Raw genomic sequence first — 22,500 nt, 5'->3', positions numbered from 1 at the left:
GGAAAGAATTCAGTTGCTCACATGAGTGGCTGCTGGCTGTCTGTATATACGTACGCAGAGAGGAAGGCGCCTCCTGTGAGCTCTGCACAGACACAGCTGAGAAGTGGGACAGCTCGCTCGCTCGCTCCCAGATGCACATCCTCATCCTTGAAAGGTAGCGCAGACAACACAGATGGTGCGCAAACCTGTTCCCCCTGTAGGGTTTCAAACCTTTGCTCTGCTCCCTTCCCGTTCTACTGTACCTGATGGTGGGCTCGACGGAAACACGCAGTGAAGTGCTATTTGCAGCAGCCTGTATTTGTGCCGGTGTTTATTCTTGCGAACACAAATAGGACATAACTTTCTTCCAACAACCCCCCCGCTGTTGCCATAAGACTTTAACAAGGCAGACGTTATGTGCCAAGTGCTAAATGCCAAATGACTAAATTGTAAATAATGTCTGATACAGTCAGATTGATAGTCAGTGTTATCATGGTTGAGAGAAGCATGCTAATGAAACCACTGAGGTATTTTACATTCTGTCAAGCTGAACGGTTGTATATGAAGACAGTTTAGACATGCATAAGCGCTTGCAAGAGTTCACCCCTAAAGTAAGTCATATATGTGGGGCCTCGTATAGGCCTATGAGTCAAAGGTCACCGCTCATCTGTGGAAAAGGTTCAGGATTAAGTGGAAACTGAGTGAATAGAAACACATTCACACACTTCAAGTCTGTGCATGTCCTGGACCTAACACTTTACCTGAAGAATGTCGGATGACCGAAACGTTGTATTAAAGTTTGTTGGTGGAATGGACAGTGTGCGGGATTTCTTTTCACTTGACTGACAACCCGGCTGGGATAACATCCTACGCACCTGCCCAACTACAGAGGTGTGCAAAAGCGTCTTTATTGAACTGATTCTGGACCTAACACGTAAAATCATCTTTGGCATTGTTATTTATGCATTTTCCGACAATGTAGAATAATCCTTTTTTTCCAAAATCTTCTTCTCCAATAATGTTGTAGATGGACAGATGATTATAGGGTAATCTTGGTCCCTGGATCAGAATCCTGCGTGACTCGGCCGCCACTTTTTGCTTTCGAATAGGCACGACTCAGCTCAATCGTAATGCAAAAACTGGCGGCTGAGTCGCACTGTGTCGAGCTGTACGCCTACCAGAAAACCGGCAGTGGAAAAGAGGCGATGGAGTACTGGCAAGCGATCACACAGCTGAAGTCAGTCAAGTCACCTGCTCAGACAGACTTGCTGGCATGGAGGCGGGCATACACAACATACACAACAAAAGCAGAGAATACAGGAGAGAGAGAGAGAGAGAGAGAGAGAGAGAGAGAGAGAGAGAGAGAGAGAGAGAGAGAGAGAGAGGTTGCAAGTGTGCGTGTGCGTATGTTTGTTTGCAAGGCTGAATTCAGACAAAAAAAGACCAGGGCATTTTTGTGCACCCCGCTCTAAATTGTAGGTTGTTCTCAAAGAAAATACAAACAAAAAACCCAGCATTGGCTCCTGCGGACTGGCTCCCCACTGGGAAATGCACTGTATGTCAGATACAGGGGGAAGAGAGAGAAAGAGAGAGAGAGAGAGAGAGAGAGAGAGAGAGAGAGAGAGAGAGAGAGAGAGAGAGAGAGATTATATTATTATGTCTTCAGATGAATTCGTCAGATTTATTTCGAATCCTGTGCCTTGGCCACTGGACTCCTCATTTGAAGATATTCTTGTCTAATGGTTCCTGGGGACTCATTTCATTGAATGGGGTCTATAATAAACGACAATGGAAAATGGAGGTGCAAACACACAGATGATTGACCAGTATGATTACGTTCTATAATTATCTGTCCCAGCACACAGCAAACGGCAAAATGGATAAACTAGACAAACAAAAAAAGAAAAAGAGAAACAATCCGTTTTTCGCTGGTAAATTTCCCATGCTTCAGGCCCCTGGAAAAGCTAGCGTAATCCTACCCTGGATATGCTTGATATGCTAATGCCTCATAAGAGAGGGAGACTTCTGCAGATAATTACCCCCCTCATCACAACATCATCGCTAATGAGTTTACAGTCTCCAACACAAGGGACTTATCTGTCCAGCGAAAAGGGCTGCACACACACAGGCAACAAGACCACCACAATTACATGCACAATTCATCCTTTGTTTCGTCTCCCTTCTGGGGTAATTGACCGCCGATGACACCAACTTTATTAAGTCATGGAGAGGACTTCATTAAGTATGCCTGCCGGGGTGAAATTGCCTGTTTTTGTTTTTTTCTTACACAGAATAGACACACACGCAAGATGGATGAAGGCAGATAAAACTTTTGTTGTTTCTTTAGTGTGTTAAATTAAAACAAACGTGATGCATGGTGGATGTTATTGTTTTAGTTTTTTTTGTTCATTTTCATGGCCTGTAACAGTGTGTTCTGTCTGTGTAACTAAAAATAGACAAAGCCTAAGACATTGTAAAAGCCTCATAGTTGACATAAGAATGTTCTCTATGGATGGGTAGATTTATTTCAGATGGCGCAGGTGTACAAAGGTCTACGGTAAGACATGTCCTTGTGCATGAGCATTGTGCTGATCGGTTGATCTTACAAAATCACTTGCAAAACCAGTCCCTCTCTCTCTCTCTCTCTTTCTCTCTCTCTCTCTCTCTCTCTCTCTCTCTCTCTCTCTCTCTCTCCCTCTCTCTCTCTCTCTCTCTCTCTCTCTCTCTCTCTCTCTCTCTCTCCCTCTGTGTTCCTGCACACACCTTAGAGTGACGGCGCCCATCTGCAGCTCCAGGCCAGCAGATGGTGTTTGTGTTTTTTGGGGAACGGCGCTCTTGCTGAGGTGTCCTCATAAAAATTCCTGTGGCCGTGCTCTGTGATCGCTGTGATCTCTGCCCCCCACACTTCCCTTACATCTGATTTCCTCTTACCAGGGAAGTTGACAGGGGGGGGGGGGCAAAGGGGTCAGCCGTCCCAGGCACAGGGAGTTTTCAGGGCCCCCTATTTGGTCCTCATTACATTGAATGTATTGGGTGGGGGGTGGGGGGCCCTTTCAGATGATTTTGTCCTGGGCCCAGCCAAAGCTGTCAGAGGCCCTGCCTGTTACCTCAAAAAGACAAGACAGCCTGCCAGCGTACCATGAGGCAGTCCAGACAACCATTGAAGTGCTTTAGTCACTGTGTGGAGGACTCAACCAACCATCCATACACTTCAAGCGATGAAAGGAACTGATTTGTGATTCCCATCAGTGAAATGTGTGGACTGGCGGGATTTGTGTTATCTGATTCACCCATCTATGGGTAATTTGGAAGTATGGGGGATGGGCGGAACATCTTTCCAAATATTTTTTTAATGTGAAATATGTAAATCACTGATCCAGACATACATACACTTACTTCCTCGCCAATGATTTTTCTCCTGGACTGAATAAGGCAACCAAAACAGAGCTGGGTAGATACATGGCTGGCTTTTATGCGGTATGGCTATAACGGATAGCTAATCAATCCGTAATTAATGAGATCTACCCGGGGTCTGACAGATGGAACTTTGATCTTTAGCTGTAATCAATCATGCCTGCGTAATCCACCTTCTTTGTCAGACTGGCTAACACACACACATACACACACACGCACACACAAACACACAAACACACACTCACTCACTCACTCTCTAACTGTCTCTCTCTGCTCCACTAGGTGGCAGAGCTAGATTGAGATCAGCCTTAACCAGCACACCAAGGGAACTTTATGGAAATGTCTGAGAGTTTGGGCTGTCTACAAAATACCATACCAAAAAAATCTTGAAATAGACTACAACAGAGAAACTGAGCAGAGGACAGAGAAAAAAGCTACAACTGTGTGTGTGTGTGTGTGTGTGTGTGTGTGTGTGTGTGTGTGTGTGTGTGTGTGTGTGTGTGTGTGTGTGTGTGTGTGTGTGTGTGTGTGCGCGTGCGTGCGTGCGTGTGTGTGCGCGTGTGTATATGTGTGTGTTTTGATGGCATATGTTATCAAAAGGTCTGCCATTGCCCAGCAGCACAATGTGCATATATGAAAGTTCAGAACCAGACAGTGAAAGGGGAAAAAAGAAAAAAAAGAAAAGAAAAAACAACTCGAGACTGACTTGTTACATAAGCAACACAACCTCTGACCCCTTCCCCCCCTCCAAAAACACTCATACACACACACGCATGCATGCACGTACACACACACACACACACACACTTCCAATGGAACATGCTGACAGAGAGGGCACAAATTGTAGTTAACAAGTTTTCCAGCAGTCTGTCACCTTTTAAACATAAACCTCAGCTACAGACGGCGCTTCATGTTCCGCTTTTGAGGAAGTATTTGACTTTTTTCATCATTATCAAGCATAATTATCTATTGCCAAGATTAGCGATGGTTGTGTTGAGCTGCTGCTGTGTACTGTATGTGCATGTGTATGCACTGTACGTGCAATTGTGCATGTGTGTGTGTGTGTGTGTGTGTGTGTGTGTGTGTGTGTGTGTGTGTGTGTGTGTGTGTGTGTGTGTGTGTGTGTGTGTGTGTGTGTGTGTGTGTGTGTGTGTGTGTGCGTGAGTGCATGCGTGCGTGGCGTGCGTGTGTGTGTGTGCGTGTCCGTGTGCATGCCTGTGTGCATCCGTGCTTATGTGTGTGTGTTTGCGTGCATGTGTGAGTGTGTGTCTTTGTGTGCATGTGTATTTGTGTGTGTATGTGTGTGTGTGTGCATGGTAAGGTTGTGTCACTGGCAGGTCACTCGTACTGTAGGCCTATCTGTGGTGCCAAGTGTGTGTGTGTGTGTGTGTGTGTGTGTGTGTGTGTGTGTGTGTGTGTGTGTGTGTGTGTGTGTGTGTGTGTGTGTGTGTGTGTGTGTGTTTGCGTATGTGTGTGTTTGCGTATATGTGTGTCTGCATATGTGCATGTGTATTTGTGTGTGTGTGTGCATGGTAGGGCTCTGTCACTGGCAGGTCACTGGTACTGTACAGTATCTGCGGTGCCAGGCAGGCAGGGCACAGATGCAGTGGGCATCTGGTGGCCAGCGTCAGTCCTGAACCGCCCTGCTGCCACCACAGAGGCAGCGTCATTAGGGACTACCCAGCACGGGCACTGGGGCTGACCTGCAAAGGGGGAGGACAAAGGGGCCAGTCGTCCCAGGCCCAGCGAGAGAGAGGGGGGGGGACCCAGAATTGGGTCCCCATTGCATTGTATGTATTGACTGGGGTGACCTGCAAAGGGGGAGGACAAAGGGGTCAGTCGTCCCAGGCCCAGCGAGACAGGGGCCCCTGGATTGGGTCCCCATTGCATTGTATGTAATGATTGGGAGGGCTTTTCAGATGACTTGTCAGTGGCCCTCCTGTCAGTGGCCTTGTTGTCAGAGGCCCTGCTGTCCGGTGCTGGAGTGCCAACAGGGGGTGAGGGCACGGATGGGACAGTTGTCCCGGGCCCAGAGAGAAAGGGGGCCCAAACTTGGATCCTCATTACATTCTATCTATTGGGCTGAGGGGGGCCTTTTCAGATAACTTTGTCCAGGGCTCGGCCAAAGCTGTCAGTGGAACCTACTGTCCCGTGTACGTACGTGCCAGCCAGCCATGTTGTACACAAGGTCCCAGGATGAGTGTTTAGTGGCACACCACACCCCCAAGAGCTGCTGGCAGAAGCAGCCCAACAAATCCCACCCCACACACACACACACACACACACACACACACACACACACACACACACACACACACACACACACACACACACACACACACACACACACACACACACACACACACACACACACACACACACACACACACACACACACACACACACACACACACACACACACACACAACATTTTTTTCATAGCCGTAACTACCATTGAGGACACAGAGGTCACGTCCTCTGTATATTTCTCAGTAATGTAAAATGTATCTATAATGAAAATCGATTTATAATCAACAATGATAAATTCAGTCTGTATACACCACCCTCATTTATCCTCAAGGCAGTGATTAATAAAAACAAACGGAAGAGTTTGACTGAAGTGTTTGACGCATTCTAAATGTACAGTATGCAGTACAGTACGCAGTATTTGACCTCAGTATTTGAAAACGTCTGGTTACGGCCCTGATTTCCTTCTAACACCCACCCACACACACACACACACACACACACACACACACACACACACACACACACACACACACACACACACACACACACACACACACACACACACACCACACACACACACAACATTTCCTTAGTTCTAACACCCCCTCCCTCCCTGGCCTGTCGTCCTTTTTCATCCCATCAGGGGTCTGCAGCAGCACTCAGTTAAAGCAGCCCTCCTGGGACCTCTAAATGACTCTCACGGATATTACAGTCTATAATGACAGCATGGGGACGCCAGACTTCGCAGAAAGTGTCAACATGTGTACTGTACACGTTGCCTTTTTAACAAACCCCCTCTGGCTGCCATCTCTTATGATGGTCTGCTTTAACACAAACATGCACACACACAAACATACAGTACACACACGCACACACGCACACACACATGCACGCACGCACACATACATGCACACACACACACACACACACACACACACACACACACACACACACGCACACACGCACACACACATGCACGCACGCACACATACATGCACACTAACACTCTCAAACACCTACAGAGACAGAGACAGAGAAACAGAAAGAGAGAGAGAGGGAGAGAGAGAGAGAGAGAGAGAGAGAGAGAGAGAGAGAGAGAGAGAGAGAGAGAGAGACAGAGAGAGAGCGAGAGATAGAACATAGGCCAGATTTATTTTTGCGATATTTTCAATGGTTTTTAGCCAATTTTACATATTGAATTCCATGTAGCAATTCAGAATCGACTTTTTGTAAGACTGCAAGAGCCAAGTCTCTGTGTGGTTGGCTGCAGGCGGGGCCTGGATCAATGTTGCCAGATTGGGCGGGTGCCCGCCCAATTGGGCTACTTGGGATGAGTGTCTGCGGGTAAAAATCAGAAAAAAGTGTCATTTGGCGTTTTTTTTTTCAGTCATTTTGGGCCCATAGAAGTCAATGTAATTTGTTGAATTAACGCATTTTGGCGGTTTTTGAGAAGCTTTTAGGCGGGTTTTGGTCAGACACATCTGGCAACACTGGCCTGGATATACAGTAATTGGCCCGCTCTCAAAGGCCCCGGCTAATAGTTTTGTGTCGTCTAGGTAACCGGAGCCGCTCACATCCTGAAACAGGAGTGGTGCACCAGTGCAGAAATCTATAAGAAACCTTTTTGTCCGCAACTTATTAGGGTCACAGAGCCCGACTGCCTGTGTGGGAGTGCATGAGGATACACCATCCCTCCTTCCCTACCCTTCTCTGTCTGCCTCTTTTCTGTCTGTCTATCCGTCTGTCTATCTGCCTGTCTGTCTCTCTCTCTCTCTCTTTCTCTGTCTGCCTCTCTTTTCTGTCTGTCTATCTGCCTGTCTGTCTCTCTCTCTCTCTCTTTCTCTGTCTGCCTCTCTTTTCTGTCTGTCTATCTGTCTGTCTATCTGTCTGTCTGTCTGTCTGTCTGTCTCTCTCTCTCTCTTTCTCTGTCTGCCTCTTTTTTTCTGTCTGTCTGTCTGTCTGTCTGCCTCCCTCTCTCTCTCTCTCTCTCTCTCTCTCTCTCTCTCTCTCTCTCTCTCTCTCTCTCTCTCTCTCTCTTGTGCTCTCTCAGTTCAGGTTAATCTATCTACACCTCTCTTTCTATCTCCCTGCCTTTTTTCTTTATTTCTCTCTGTCTCTGTCTCTGTCTCTCTCACTTTCTCAGTGCAGGTTAATCTATCTCTCCCTCTCTGTCTTTCTTTCTCTTTGCCTATAATTTATAATCCTGCCTTTTTCCCTCTCTCTCTCTCTCTCTCTCTCTCTCTCTCTCTCTCTCTCTCCCCCGAGAATGCAGTTTAATAAATAAAATATGAAGGGAAGTCAAAAACAAGGGGCCAGTCCAGTTCTGAGAAGGTCCGATATCCACGGCTAGTAACTGGACACTAAGTGTTGTCGAGGAGTAAAGCGTCTGGATAAGCAGGGAGAGTAATGTCGTGCCCTGACCCCAAGATACAGGGGACAGGAGCATAGCGGGAAGTCAGAGAGGTTCCATCTGGTCCACCAGCAGTGTTGCCAGATGTTTCAGACCAAATCCCGCCCAAAAGGTTCTCAAAAAACGCCAATATGTGCTAAATTCCGCCCAATTTCAACAAATTGCATTAATTTCTATGGGCACAAAACTGCAGAAAAAAACGCCAAATGGCCGTTTTTCCTGTTTTTACCTGCACACGGACATCCCAAGTAGCCCAATTGGGCGAGTAACTGCCCAATCTGGCAACACTGTCCACCAGAGCACATGGGTTATGGCCGGTGATGGCTAACCTGGATTCATTAGTTTCCAATCCAGTGCCACATATTCCAAATGACCTGGTTGTACCTGTCCAGTTCGACTAGGTGATTGCCTGGTTGAGTGATCACTTGGTTGAATTGGGACAGGTAAAACCAGGTCATTTGGAATATGTGGCACTGGATTGTAACTTATGAACCCAGTTTGCCCATCACAGGTTATAAGACTAAGACTAAGCTTGTTTTTGGCACTGTAGGAAAAATGTCCCACGCTAGTACAGCATCAGGAGAATAGAATGTTTGGCTCGATAATATTCTTCCTTATTCACTGACATTATGATGGAGATGTCTTAAAAAAGTTAAACAGTGTGAAATGAATGATTGGTTACCATTAATTCATTAATGTATCCATTGTGTGTGTTTTGCTGTGATAATATTACATGCCGAAAGAGTATAATAACAATACCCGTATTATTATTGCACTATTGCAAGCTCTTATCATGAAAATAAGTAAACAATTCCTAATCATATACTACTCTTGGGAGACACCCTCTCACACAGCCATTGTTTCATATTAATGCATGCAAACTGAAATGTTGCAGAACGAAAGTCTAAATGCGGATAGACTCTTATTCCAACTAAGCCCATTTTCAACTCGACTCCATTGTCATTAGCGTAAGAGACTTTGTGTCTGATTTCTCCCGAATGAGGCCCCTGTGATTATGATGCAGCTTAGCGCCATCGTATATCCAATTGGGCGTGGAAACACGGGCTTGTGTTGGGGAAATTGGCGACACACTAATTCGTTTTCCTTTTTGAAATGTGAGGCTATGACAAACGGGGACCGGGCGGATTATTCCTGCAGATTCCCGTCCGCTCATACCCCTCTGGAATGGGAGTGTGCAGTGTGACAGTGTGGAGATGTCGGGCGAGTCGTGCACTTTTCCAACTGATGTCATGCATTATTCATGTTCTCGCTAATTGCAGATTTACAACAGCTTTTTTTGGGGATGGGTGTATTTCCTGGCACAAGCTGTCTACTAAACTACACTCCCCTGGTGCTCTCTCTCTCTCTCTCTCTGTATCACTCTCTGTACAGACACGCCCGCATTTCACGTAGACACAGACAGACACACACACACAGGAACGCACGCACACACAGTACTGACACTCTTATGACACACTCAAACCTCAGTGTGTGTGGAGGAAAACGGAGAAAAAGAGCCCATCATTCATCATTCATCATTCAACCAGCCTCGTCTCATGCCCTCTCTCTTCCACTGCCCTCATAACAAACTCTTTCCCCTCGTCGCACACTGTCTCCACCCCACATCCTCCACCCACGTCCGAAAAACAGAATTCACCTCATGTCTCAGCAGTGGATTAACTGGAATACCCCCACCACCCCCATACACCCAACCCCCCCCCCCTCCATCCCCCATCCTCCCCCATCCTCCCCATACTAACCCTTGTACACCCTCCCATCCAGCCCATACACCCACTGTCACCCCACACAGCCATTAGTAATGCTGAAGGGAGGGAGGGAGAGAGAGTGGGACAGTGAGGGCCTTGTCGCAGCCCGCATCAAGCCTGAGAAGGCCTCTCCTAGCAACCGTATACACGACAACACAATATCCTTTCAGTCAGCCGTGAGTACATCTCAAAGGGGGCTGCCTGGGATTTGCCTCAGCCCCTGTGAAGTGCCTGTTTTCAGCACTGGGGCTGGAGGAAGAGAGAGGTGGAGGAGAAGGGACGAGGGGCTCTATGGTCTCGGAGGAGGAGGAGGAGGAGGAGGAGGAGGAGGGTTAGAAGACGTGCATGGTAACCTCGCCATTAATGGTGGGGATGAGATGGAAGATTGGTTCTGTCTGAGTCTTTTTTTCTTCTTCTTTAATCTGGTGTTGTTTCCTGTCTCTCCTATGATGGCATGGGGACGGAGAAGTAGTTTTCGTCCTCTTTCTACATAACATAAATTGATGCTATTCCCTGTCCAATGTCTAAAACATCTTGTAAGAGAAAACACAACAGCACTGAAAATAACCAAGACACAAGAATGTTGAAAAAAATAACATCCACTGACTTTTGAAAATGTTCTGTATGTTTTTTTTCCCCTTCTCCCGTTCTCTTTGTATCTCTCTCTCTCTCTCTCTCTCTCTCTCTCTCTCTCTCTCTCTCTCCACCCTCTGCGCACCACCACCATCTCCAACCCCAACCCCAAACAACCCTGACGTGGCGCGTTGCAGAAGAAGAAGAAGACCTACAGTATCGAGCCGCAGTGTGTGAAAAACGGAAAACACCTGAATGGCAAAGGTAAGACGCGTCTCATGTTTCAACCTGGCAGAACAAAGCCCGGCTTCAGAGCAGAGCAGAGCAGAGCAGAGCAGCAACAGAGAGGCTCCTGTGAATCACAATGGTGTTGCCAGCCCCTTTTGCTCCATTCACCAGGGTAATTGACCTGCTGTTCTGCCTTCACCATAGCTCACTGTGTGGACTGGAGCACTTATGGTCTCCCATCACGTGCTGTTATGTTGATGTTACGCAGGGCTGGACTGGTCATCTGGCATTTCCCGGTGGGCCCCGCACCCTTTTGGGCCCCTATTTTCACTTAAATTAAAAAAAAAAAACATTTCTGAAAATAGGGCCCCAAGAGGGTGCAGGACCCACCGGTTGGTCAGTTCTGCGCCGCTAATTATGAGAGGGGGGGGGCTTTAAGCCAAAAGTGCCCGGGCCCTATTCCTCACTCAGTCCTACCCTGATGTTACGTGCTGGCCAGGGCCCGGGTAGGGTGCAGAGATCTTTTGTAATGTGTCGCAATCTTAACAAAAGGTCTCCCAGGATCCGGGCCTAGCCTGGAAAACTCATGAATTATTATCGGTGTGAAAATGGGCAAGGCGTGGTGGACACCGTAGGGATAAACAAAATGTTCCTCGGCTAAAAAAAACGCTTTGCTGGGTCACAAACGGGTTTAGCAGAGGCGGCACACCACCACAAACATTACACATTGTGTGTGTGTACAGTTGTACGGTGCAAGTGTTGTTTTTTTTAAGTGTTAACCCTTGTCACCTTGTGTGGGATGGTATGGATTACAGTTCAGTGTTAAAGAATAACAGTCATATCCTGCCCCCGGCAAAGGCTGGTGCGTGTACAGCAGGTTGAGCGCGTTGTGTAACATGCCACCCACTGTGAATTATGAGATCTATGCGATTATGAATCTGAGTATATAAAATACAGATTAGAGAACCCTCTCATCCTATGACACACGTATATCCATGTGATTCAAGTTGCTTATACTTTGAATGCTACTTCATATAAAAAATGTATTTGTTTTCACAATCATGACATTTTTGGCTGGTGCTTTATCGTTATTGATTCACCTGATTTTTTTTAGATTGTGCATTGTACATTACATTGACAGAAAGAAGGAAGTCCTCCTCACTAAAATGCATAGTGGCTGGCATACTAATTGATTCTTATTCAAAACAGCAACTGAAAACCATTCAGGCAATAAACATGCACTGCAATATCATCGATATAAAGTCTCAATCTCTCATCTCAGTGATGTCACGCCTTGAAGGGAACACGAGAAGGATTTTTGCTAGCATGAGGCAGAGTTGGAGGAGGAGAGGGGTGGGGTGTGGGGTGGATGGGGGGGGGGGGGGTCGATGGTTGTGGCACATGTGAAAAGCTGACTACTGTTGTTGAAGTTGCTCTTCTATATGGCTGATATAAAAACACTGGGGCTGACAGACGGTTAGTACGGGAGCTTTAGACGAGGGAGCTTAGGCACTTCACTAATCCCGACTGCAAAAGACCCCTGTGAATCTGTGTGTTCGCTCAAGACAGAGAGGCGCTGAGAGAGAGAGAGAGAGAGAGAGAGAGAGAGAGAGAGAGAGAGAGAGAGAGAGAGAGAGAGAGAGAGAGAGAGAGAGAGAGAGAGAGAGAGAGGCCATGCAGCAGGAGTTAAGAGAGGGAGGGAGGGAGGGGTAAGAAGAGAGAGAGAGGGAGAAAGGGGCGTGGCTGTAGAGTGCCAGAAGGTCATGTGACTGTTTACACTAGCGAGAGCCGGGAGGCATGTGTGTCTGCCTGCTTGTGGTGGGTGTGTTAGCGTGAGTGGGTGTGTGAGAGTGTGCATGCGTGTGTGTGTGTGTGTGTGTGTGCGTGCCTGTGTGCGTGTGTATGCATGTGTGGACTGGAGTGGAGTGTTTGCGCCACAGCCTCTGGCCGGCCCCTACAGAGTCCATGTAAAGTCCCAGTGCAGAGACCTAGCTCTGACAGTCGACTTCACAGACGATAGGACACATACACACACGCACACACACACACACGCGCGGCTCTTCTCTCATGCACACACACACCCACACACACACAGAAAGAGAGAGACTCACACACACTCAGAACTACATGGCTCAGAGAGTCACGCAAAACCACAACCTGTTCCCAGAGGGACCGCCGGGCAGGCCCAGGGACGTGATGGTCAAGTCAGGTAAGGGGAACCTTCAGTGTTACTCCGCTTACTGTACTTGTCATGGCATCTTGGAGACCTTTTGTCATAGACGTCTGTCTGGAAGACTTGTCATAGCATTTTGAAAACACCTTGTGACAAGTGTCCATTCCTGAAGACTTAATGTAAGCTGTGTATAAGTTGCTGAATTCTGTTTCATAGCATCTTGAAAACACTGCAGCATAGCACTCTGGACCACTTGCCATAGCATCTTGAAAACAGTTTGTCATAGAAGTCTGGAACACTTGTCATTTCTTCTTGTAAACACTCTGGAAGCCTAGCATCTTGGAACTATTGTCAAAGCATTCTAATGATTCTGGAACACTTCTCATTGCATCTTGAAAACACTTTGTCATAGTATTCTGGAAGACTTGCCATGGCGTCTTGAAACCACTGTCATAGCATTCTGGAACACTTGTCATTGCATCTTGACAACACTTTGACATAACATTCTGGAACACTTGTTTTAGCATCTTGTCATAGCAACACATTGTCATTGTAAGCCGGAACTCTTGCAACTTGGAACATAGTCTCTTGAAAACACTTGTGACATGTGTTAACCTGTGTTTGCAGAAAGTTGCTTCGATTTGATTTGTGGATATTTCTTTTGTGATTACAGAATTGAGTGTTACACTTTTTGTACACCCTTTTTCACAAAAAAAGGCTGCTCTCCTGTCAGAGTTGTGTTGCCTGTCACACAAGGATTTGAGGGTAAGACAGGCAGACTGTCGTGATGGCCTGGATGTTTGTGTATCTGTGCTGAGCATATAGGCACAGACTCAACGCTCGACCGAGGATGGACATTGTACTGTGCTTACACTAACTTGCACTTGTCACAGTGCAAACACAGGGTTGAAACTGTTTGCTTTGCTCTCTCAGGCAAAGAGAGCGTCTTTGCGAAGGGTGGGTTGACCAGATCAGGACAGGAGGATCCAGCCAGGGACGGGTCTGTGCATTGGGTGCTGTGGAGGTGGGCATGCTGTGGCTTGCTGCGCCCACCACCATGGTTGTGTTCCATGCAAACGAGTGTCTTGATAAGGGGTGGCTCTGTGTGCCTGTGCCCTTTCTCTGTCTGTTAGGGTAGGATAGATCGACACTAAAAGTGTCCATTTTGACTCTCTTGAGTGCAGAATTAACACTGTGAAATTTTCTGTGCTCCATGAAAGGTGGTGCTTGCGTCAGCAATATGGAGATGACCTGGTTGTTGCGAATGAGGATGTGACCGGGTGGGGAAAAAAAGGGAGCATGTGTGCGTGCACCACCCATGGAGAGGACAGCTGTTAGGACCCAGCTTAGGCCCTATCGTGGTTCTCACCCATACAGCTGAGTCCCATGTCATAGATGTTTTGCCATAAATCGGATCACTGATTCACCGGTAAAAGCCCTTGGATGTTGCAAATAATGAACAGGCAAAGTGGAAAAGAGTGAACTACAGAACAGAAAGAGAGAGAGATAGAGAGAGAGAGAGAGAGAGAGAGAGAGAGAGAGAGAGAGAGAGAAACATTACCCACTCAAGCACCTTCGACAGCTTTGTGGCCTGCATGCGGGCATTTGAATGATCTCCACGGAAACGTGAAAAGGCCATTTAGGTCTGAACTTGAAGTCGATAAAGGAGAGCAATGGGCTTTCATCTCTTAAATCCAGTCTACGTGTCTTTTAGCTGCTCTTACACTATATACTGTATTTTATTTTCTCAGCAAAAAGGCGATGGCATTATTACATCATATAATATCGATGATAGTGAAGTAAGTGTTAACATCCTCTGAGGCATGTATTGAACAGTTTCAGTCACTGCCTAAGAAAGTTTGCGCCATCAAGTTGATGCTAAACCATTTCGCCAGCACACATGAGATGTGTTTCCGCTATGTAGATTTTTTCCCCTTATAGATACACATTTTTTGACAAAAAATAACCATTACCATGTTAATGCATGTCTTGCCACCAATCAAAAAGTAGCTTTTTCATTACAGAGGGTCATAACACAGAGACACATGCACGCACGCATGCACACGCACACACACACACACACACACACACACACACACACACACACACACACACACACACACACACACACACACACACACACACACACACACACACAACACACACACACACACACACAACACACAACACACACACACACACACACACACACACACACACACACTCACACACACACACTACACACACACACACACACACACACACACACACACACACACACACACACACACACACACACACACACACACACGCACACACACACAGACACACACACACACAAACACACACACACACAATCAAAAGCCTTGCACTGAAAGACGGAACTCAGCGGTGGTGTGGTGTGGTGGTGAAGGGGTGAACTTTGACACGTTTCACCTCTGGCTGGGCAAACAACTGATGAGGTGCAGCCGGTGGATGTTGTACAATCCGTTCCTGACATGTTTGTTCACGTTATTACGCTGGTGGCTGGTGTGCCGGCGAGGTGCTGGCCATGCAGGCGAGGGGATAGCTGGAGGCAGTGTTGCCAGATGTGTCTGATCAAATCCCGCCCAAAAGGTTCTCAAAAACCGCCAAAATGTGCTAAATTCCGCTCAATTTCAACAAATTGCATTGATCTCTATGGGCCGAAAACTGCAGAAAAAAAAGGCAAATGGCCAATTTGTCCCGTTTTTTACCCGCAGACGGCCATCCCAAGTAGCCCAATTTGGCGGGTAACCGCCCAATCTGGCAACGCTGGCTGGAGGCCATGGACAGAATCAGGGTGAATAAGGCAGGGGTGAGCATGCAGCACATCGGTGGCCCTACTATGTGTGTCGATCATGTTTGAACAGTTATCAGGGAGTTTATTGCACTGGGAACGAAAGTAGGTATCTGGTCGCGTGGTTTTTATACACACGACCATATAGGCTACGGTACAGACACATGTAGACAAACACTCACATACACACACACATGCAATAAACACACACAAATACACACACATGCACACAAGCGCTTGCACACAGTCATCATATGCAAACGCACATATATGTGCACACACACAGACACGTACTAAATATATGCGCGCGCACACACACACACAGTCATGGGCGGCAGTCATGGTTGAGCGGTTACGACTTGTAGCCCAAAGGTTGCTTGTTCAACTCCCGACCCGCCAGGTTGATGAGGGGAGTAATTAACCAGTGCTCTCCCCCATCCTCCTCCATGACTGAGGTACCCTGAGCATGGTTCCGTCCCGCCGCACTGCTTGCTTGGGGCGCCATTGGGGGCAGCCCCCTTTCACAGGTGAGGCATAAATGCATTTTTTGTGTGCAGTGCACACTTGTGTGCAGTGGAGTGTTATGTCACAATGACAATGGGAGTTGGAGTCTTCCAGCTGGGCTTTCACTATCACACACACACACACACACACACACACACACACACACACACACACACACACACACACACACACACACACACACACACACACACACACACACACACACACACACACACACACACACACACACGTATGTATGAATATGTGCGAGCATACTCATGCACATGTATACAGTACGTACGCATCCCACACCCATAACAAACACAGACAAAAATACACGCACGCACACACACGCACACACACACACACACACACACACACACACACACACACACACACACACACACACACACACACACACACACACACACACACACACACACACACACACACACACACACACACACACACACACACATCGAGACACACACACACAGTCTATATGGACCAAATGTTCTGTACATAGCTCACTTATTTACCCACCTTCCCCAAGCCTGCAGCGCCATACAATTTCAGGACACAGTAACTCGAAAATGGTCGAAGTTGAGTTTAGAGCGGACATGGGCTTTAAAATTACTATTTTCTCTTGTGTCAAAATAAATTTGGTCCAAACAACAGAAACGGATATTACTACGTTTTTTGTTTTTGTTTAGGAGGTTACGTCTTACAAGTCAAAAATGCAGTAAGACATAGTTACTGCTCTTGTCAGTGAAGCAGTGGTTTGGGAGGAGACAGTAATACCACAACAGAACGCAGTAACTTAATTTTTCAGGTAAAAAGTCATTGGAATGTTGGGGTTGTTTTGTTTGTTTGTTTTTGTGCATACATTTCCACCATAAAATAGACAGAAAACACTTTACCTCCAACAGTTGCCCGGCCAAAGAGGAAACTTTAAAGCCTTTTTCTCAGTTTGCCAGTAAGCTGAGTTACTGCGTTTTGAAATTGTCGGGCAGTGCAGCGTATGAAGCAGAGACAAAATAAAAAGAAATCCCAGCTCATAAACCCTGCAGCAGTCTGGAGGACAGAGCCTCACCCACCCCATTGAAATTTATGTTTCCCCCTTTTTCATGGCTGTCAGCGTGGACTTGGTAAGCAGCACAGCGGTCTTTTTAGAGGTGCTGATTGCTGCTTTTGCATGATAAAGACCTGGCCTGGCCTGGGCAGGAGACTGAGCTGCCTGCATGGAGATGTGGGCGCCAGTCCTGTGGGACTATTATGGGAAACAGCTCTGCTACCCTTCCCCTCACACACACACACACACACACACACACACACACACACACACACACACACACACACACACACACACACACACACACACACACACACACACACACACACACACACACACACACACACACACACACAGCTCTGCTGCCCTTCCCCTCACACACACACACACACACACACACACACACACACACAGCTCTGCTACCCTTCCCCTCTCTCCAACTCCACCACCACCACCACCACCACCACCACCACGCTCCCTACAACACATCACCACCACTGTCACTGTGCGTTACACAGACACACACACACAAACACACACGCCCGCCCCATTGCACACATGCACGCGCTAACGCACCCACACACGCACATACGGACGTTGCATGCTCTCTCTCTCTCTCTCGCATTCTCTCCCTCTCTCTCTTTTTATCTCTCTCTCTTTCTCTCTGTGAAGCATGCACACACACGTGCGCACACACACGCACGCACACACCACCACCACCACACAGCAACATTGGCATGACACTCTGAAAGACACACACACACACACACACACACACACGCACACGCACACGCACACGCGCACGCACACGCACACACACACACACACACACACACACACACACACACACACACACACACACACACACACACACACACACACACACACACACACCCCCAGCCCCTCTTTAACTCGGAGCCCCATGGGAGGCCGGCCTCTCTGGGCATCCTCAACTAAAGATGACATCTCTATGGCAACCATTACTGCTCAGAGGATACCGGGAGGGAGCCAAGAAGGTTGTGTGTGTGTGTGTGTGTGTGTGTGTGTGTGTGTGTGTGTGTGTGTGTGTGTGTGTGTGTGTGTGTGTGTGTGCATGCTTGAGTGTGTGTGTGTGTGTGTGTGTGTGTGTGTGTGTGTGTGTGTGTGTGTGTGTGTGTGTGTGTGTGTGTGTGTGTGTGTGTGTGTGTGTGTGTGTGTGTGTGCATGCTTGAGTGTATGCTTGCGTGTGTCTCTGTGTGTGTCCATGTGTGTGTGTGTGTGTGTGTGTGTGTGTGTGTGTGTGTGTGTGTGTGTGTGTGTGTGTGTGTGTGTGTGTGTGTGTGTGTGTGTGCATGCTTGAGTGTATGCTTGCGTGTGTCTCTGTGTGTGTCCATGCGTGTGTGTGTGTGTGTGTGTGTGTGTGTGTGTGTGTGTGTGTGTGTGTGTGTGTGTGTGTGTGTGTGTGTGTGTGTGTGTGTGTGTGTGTGCATGCTTGAGTGTATGCTTGCGTGTGTCTCTGTGTGTGTCCATGCGTGTGTGTGTGTGTGTGTGTGTGTGTGTGTGTGTGTGTGTGTGTGTGTGTGTGTGTGTGTGTGTGTGTGTGTGTGTGTGTGTGGGCGGGCTTGTTATGCCATTTAGTAAACAGAGCAGACATGACATCATTCCACCCATTATTGCATTCACTTGGGATACATTTTTGGCAATTAGAAAAGCTTCATACTGTAGACTGCAGTTGAAGAGTTTAACTTTATTCAAGTGTCAAGTTAGTTTAATAAAACACCCCAATACTTGGTCCCTACATACTACGTATTAATTACTACATACCGGTTAGTTGTATTTTAGACCCTCTGTTGAAACGGACTTACCATTATATTACCTTGGCTGGAGGTAACATCTGTTCCTGGCTGTTTTTAGCACTTTCAAATGTCACTTTGAAAATGTATATGCTCCCATTATACCATATGTACACAGCTCCATATGTACAGTATTATATTTTTCAATAGATTCAATTCAATACATTACCGCCCCACCTTGAACAACCCCTTAGCTCTGGGAGAGGAGAGAGAAAGATGTTTGCACCAACACAGTCAAGGACGTTAGAAGGTCAAGAGGAACCATAGTGAGAAGGCATCACAAGGGGCCGTATCAATTGATTTCGATATGGATGATATTAACTTTCTGAGCCAGACCCACAAAAGCTCTTTGCGGTCGAGGGCTGCATCCGTGACATTGATATCAAAATCAATGGCAACATAGATGGTTGGCCGGGCCCAGCAGATGAACATTTGTCAAGCACGTATCAGGTTTCACTCCTCCCGAGTCCCGACCCGGTGAGGGGCCATGGCGGTGTCTGCCTTGGCCTGATCCGATCACTCAGGGACGGCGCTGCGCATAGGTCGAATAGGCGGTCGCCTAGGGCACCAAACGTCTTGGGGGGCACCACACAGTGGTGTAGTCTACTTTTTTATGGTGGGTATACTGTATATTCAAGCATTTTTTTGACGTGGGTATACTGTATATATTTGTGCCATTCAAAATAATGGATCAATCAATTTTAAGTGGGTATACTGAAATCCCTGAAATTTAGAAGTGGGTATACTCCGTATACCCGCGTTCTGCGTAGACTACACCACTGCTTGGGGGGCACCACGGTAATGCCCAAAATGTCCTGCTCACAATGGCATTAGAATGTCAAGCAAAATAAAACATGACACTTTAAAACGATAAATAAAGAAGATCATTCTGCACCTTGTAAATGTTGCTAGATGTTGCACACACTCACACTTTCCAACACAACACTCTGTGAAGCGTCCTTGGGTGTTTTGAAAGGCGCTATATAAAACGAAAGTATTATTATTATTATTATAGATCTGTGCTGGATCAGATGTACACTATGTGTACTGATTAATGTACAAAAGTCAAATTATTACTGAACATGTACTGCCCATGAACAGGAGGTAAGGGTAGTGCTCGTCTAGGGCACCAAACTGACTAGAACCGGCCCTGTGATCACTTGCCCGAGGGTGGATGCCATCAATACGTGTTAGAGCTGGGCTAATGTACCTGGATGAGTTGTAATAATAAATTGCTCGGGCAAAGGGAGGCTGAGTTCCCCCACCACATCCTGTGTCTGCAACTTGGCCAGGGCCAAAGATGAGGGGAGAAACATAATCACATACATTCACAAAAGAGCTCTCTCACTTGTATAAACCTATTGTGCTGTCAGTAGACACACATGCGGGCACAGGCTCGTACACACATACTACATGGACAATCACAGTACACACACACATGCAGGCATGCCCAAAAACGCACACACAGTATACAAAAACATGTATCACATGCTCATACACACTTTAAACACCCCCCCTCCACACACACACACACACACACACACACACACACACACACACACACACACACACACACACACACACACACACACACACACACACACACACACACACACACACACACACACACACACACAATCTGTCTCTCTCTCTCACACACACACACACACACACACACACACACACACACACACACACACACACACACACACACACACACACACACACACACTCACACACACACACACACATACGCATACGCATACAGTACGCACACACAGTATGAACAGTATGTGTGTGCCTATAAAACATAATGTCCTGTCCATTCTATTCAGCCTCCATTCACAGCTTGACTTATTGCTCAGCACACAGACCCACAGAAACACACATACAGGTGTACACACACACACACACACACACACACACACACACACACACACACACACACACACACACACACACACACACACACACACACACACACACACACACACACACTGCTTTCAGACAAACGTTCGTCTGTAACCTGCGTTTTGCCCTTTGGCAGAGTATACTGTAATTATTTGAGGTTGTGTGTTTGTATGTTTGTGTGTGTGTGTGTGTGTGTGTGTGTGTGTGTGTGTGTGTGTGTGTGTGTGTGTGTGTGTGTGTGTGTGTGTGTGTGTGTGTGTGTGTGTGTGTGTGTGTGTGTGTGTGTGTGTGTGTTACTGTGTTACTGTGTACATGAGTGTGTGTTTGTGTGTGTGTTTGTGTGTGTGTTTGCGAGCGAGCATGTGTGTGTGTGTGTGCGTGTGTGTGTGTGTGTGTGTGTGTGTGTGTGTGTGTGTGTTCGTGAGCGAGCATGTGTGTGTGTGTGTGTGGTGTGTGTGTGGGTGTTGCTCAGGGCACACATGGCTCCACTGGGATCTTCCTGGTCAGCAATGTCTGCGGCGTGATAAACCAGAGTGTCTTTGAAGATTAATTATGGCCTTGCAGGTCGTCCTATTAGGGCTTAACTGAATCACAACAAATGCATCTTTCCGGTATCTCGTGTCCAGATCTTATTCACAGTCAGCGCAGTCTATTTGTGATCGTAGTCCCCTCCGCAAACATTTGAATTCCGCTCCGTTCCAGCCAATTTAATATCTTATCTTGCAAAACAGCCGAACCAAATAGAGACAGGTACCAAATCAGGGGTGCATTTCTGGAATGCGTAGTTGTTAGCAGTTAGCAACTTCGGTAGTTGCCAATGGGAAATTGCATTGCAACCAACAAAGTAGCTAACATAGTTAGCAACTGCGCTTCCAGAAATGTACCCCTGAGGAGAAACGTTTAGCAGAGCCTTAAGGTTTTGAGAGGAGGGCCCAGGCAGGGCTGGACTGGCCGTCTGGCATAGCGGGCATTGCTCGGTGGGCCCCGCACCCTCCTGGGCCCCTATTTTCAGAAATGCAAAACATAAAAAAAAAAAAAAATGTAGTCGGTTCTCATATGTATTAAGTTCATTATGTCTAACTGTTTAACTAAAACACTTAGGGTTTTCTTTTGCCTTAAGACATGTAAAAGTTTTTATCTTTTACCTGACATGTTTCGACGGTGTTACTTCCGTCTTCATCAGAGGGTCACTGTGATGTTGATGAGTGACTTGCTTTAAAAACAGCTGATGTTGTTGTGGAGGTGTGACCTCCCTGCCAATAATGACAGGTTGGTCACACCTCCTGCTGTTAGAGTTGTCCTCTCTTAGGATGGTGGTCCAGGTGTGTGAGAGCATATATGCCCCCTCATTCCTGTTCATGGTACTTGGCATGAAAAAACACAAGATACAAACGCCAGTAAAGCCACACACCAAACTACGACAGCTGTTAGTACATCCTACTCATATATGACATTGCATTGCATTGCAAGTGTTTATGTAGTCAGTTCTGCGCCGCTAATTATGAGGGGCCCCTTTAAGCCAAATGTGCCTGGGTCCTATTTCTCCCCCAGTCCAACCCTGGGCTCATAA

The 22,500-nt window shown here is 47.0% G+C and overlaps 1 protein-coding gene across 2 annotated transcripts in view; it reads left to right on the top strand.

Moving 5' to 3' along the window:
- Positions 1–22,500, top strand: part of si:ch211-236d3.4 (protein FAM107B) — a 48,474-nt gene that overhangs the window by 5,952 nt on the left and 20,022 nt on the right. The window contains exon 2 of one of the 2 annotated variants that reach the window (XM_063214913.1): positions 10,590–10,656. In XM_063214913.1, coding sequence (XP_063070983.1) covers positions 10,590–10,656 — 67 coding nt within the window. Of the gene's footprint in view, positions 1–10,589; positions 10,657–12,509; positions 12,830–22,500 lie in introns of those variants that run through there. The other variant, XM_063214912.1, reaches the window with a different exon arrangement.

Source organism: Engraulis encrasicolus, chromosome 14 (assembly GCF_034702125.1).
Source record: "Engraulis encrasicolus isolate BLACKSEA-1 chromosome 14, IST_EnEncr_1.0, whole genome shotgun sequence".
NCBI classification, from domain to species: Eukaryota; Metazoa; Chordata; class Actinopteri; order Clupeiformes; family Engraulidae; genus Engraulis; species Engraulis encrasicolus.
This window is presented reverse-complemented; position numbering and strand designations above follow the sequence as displayed.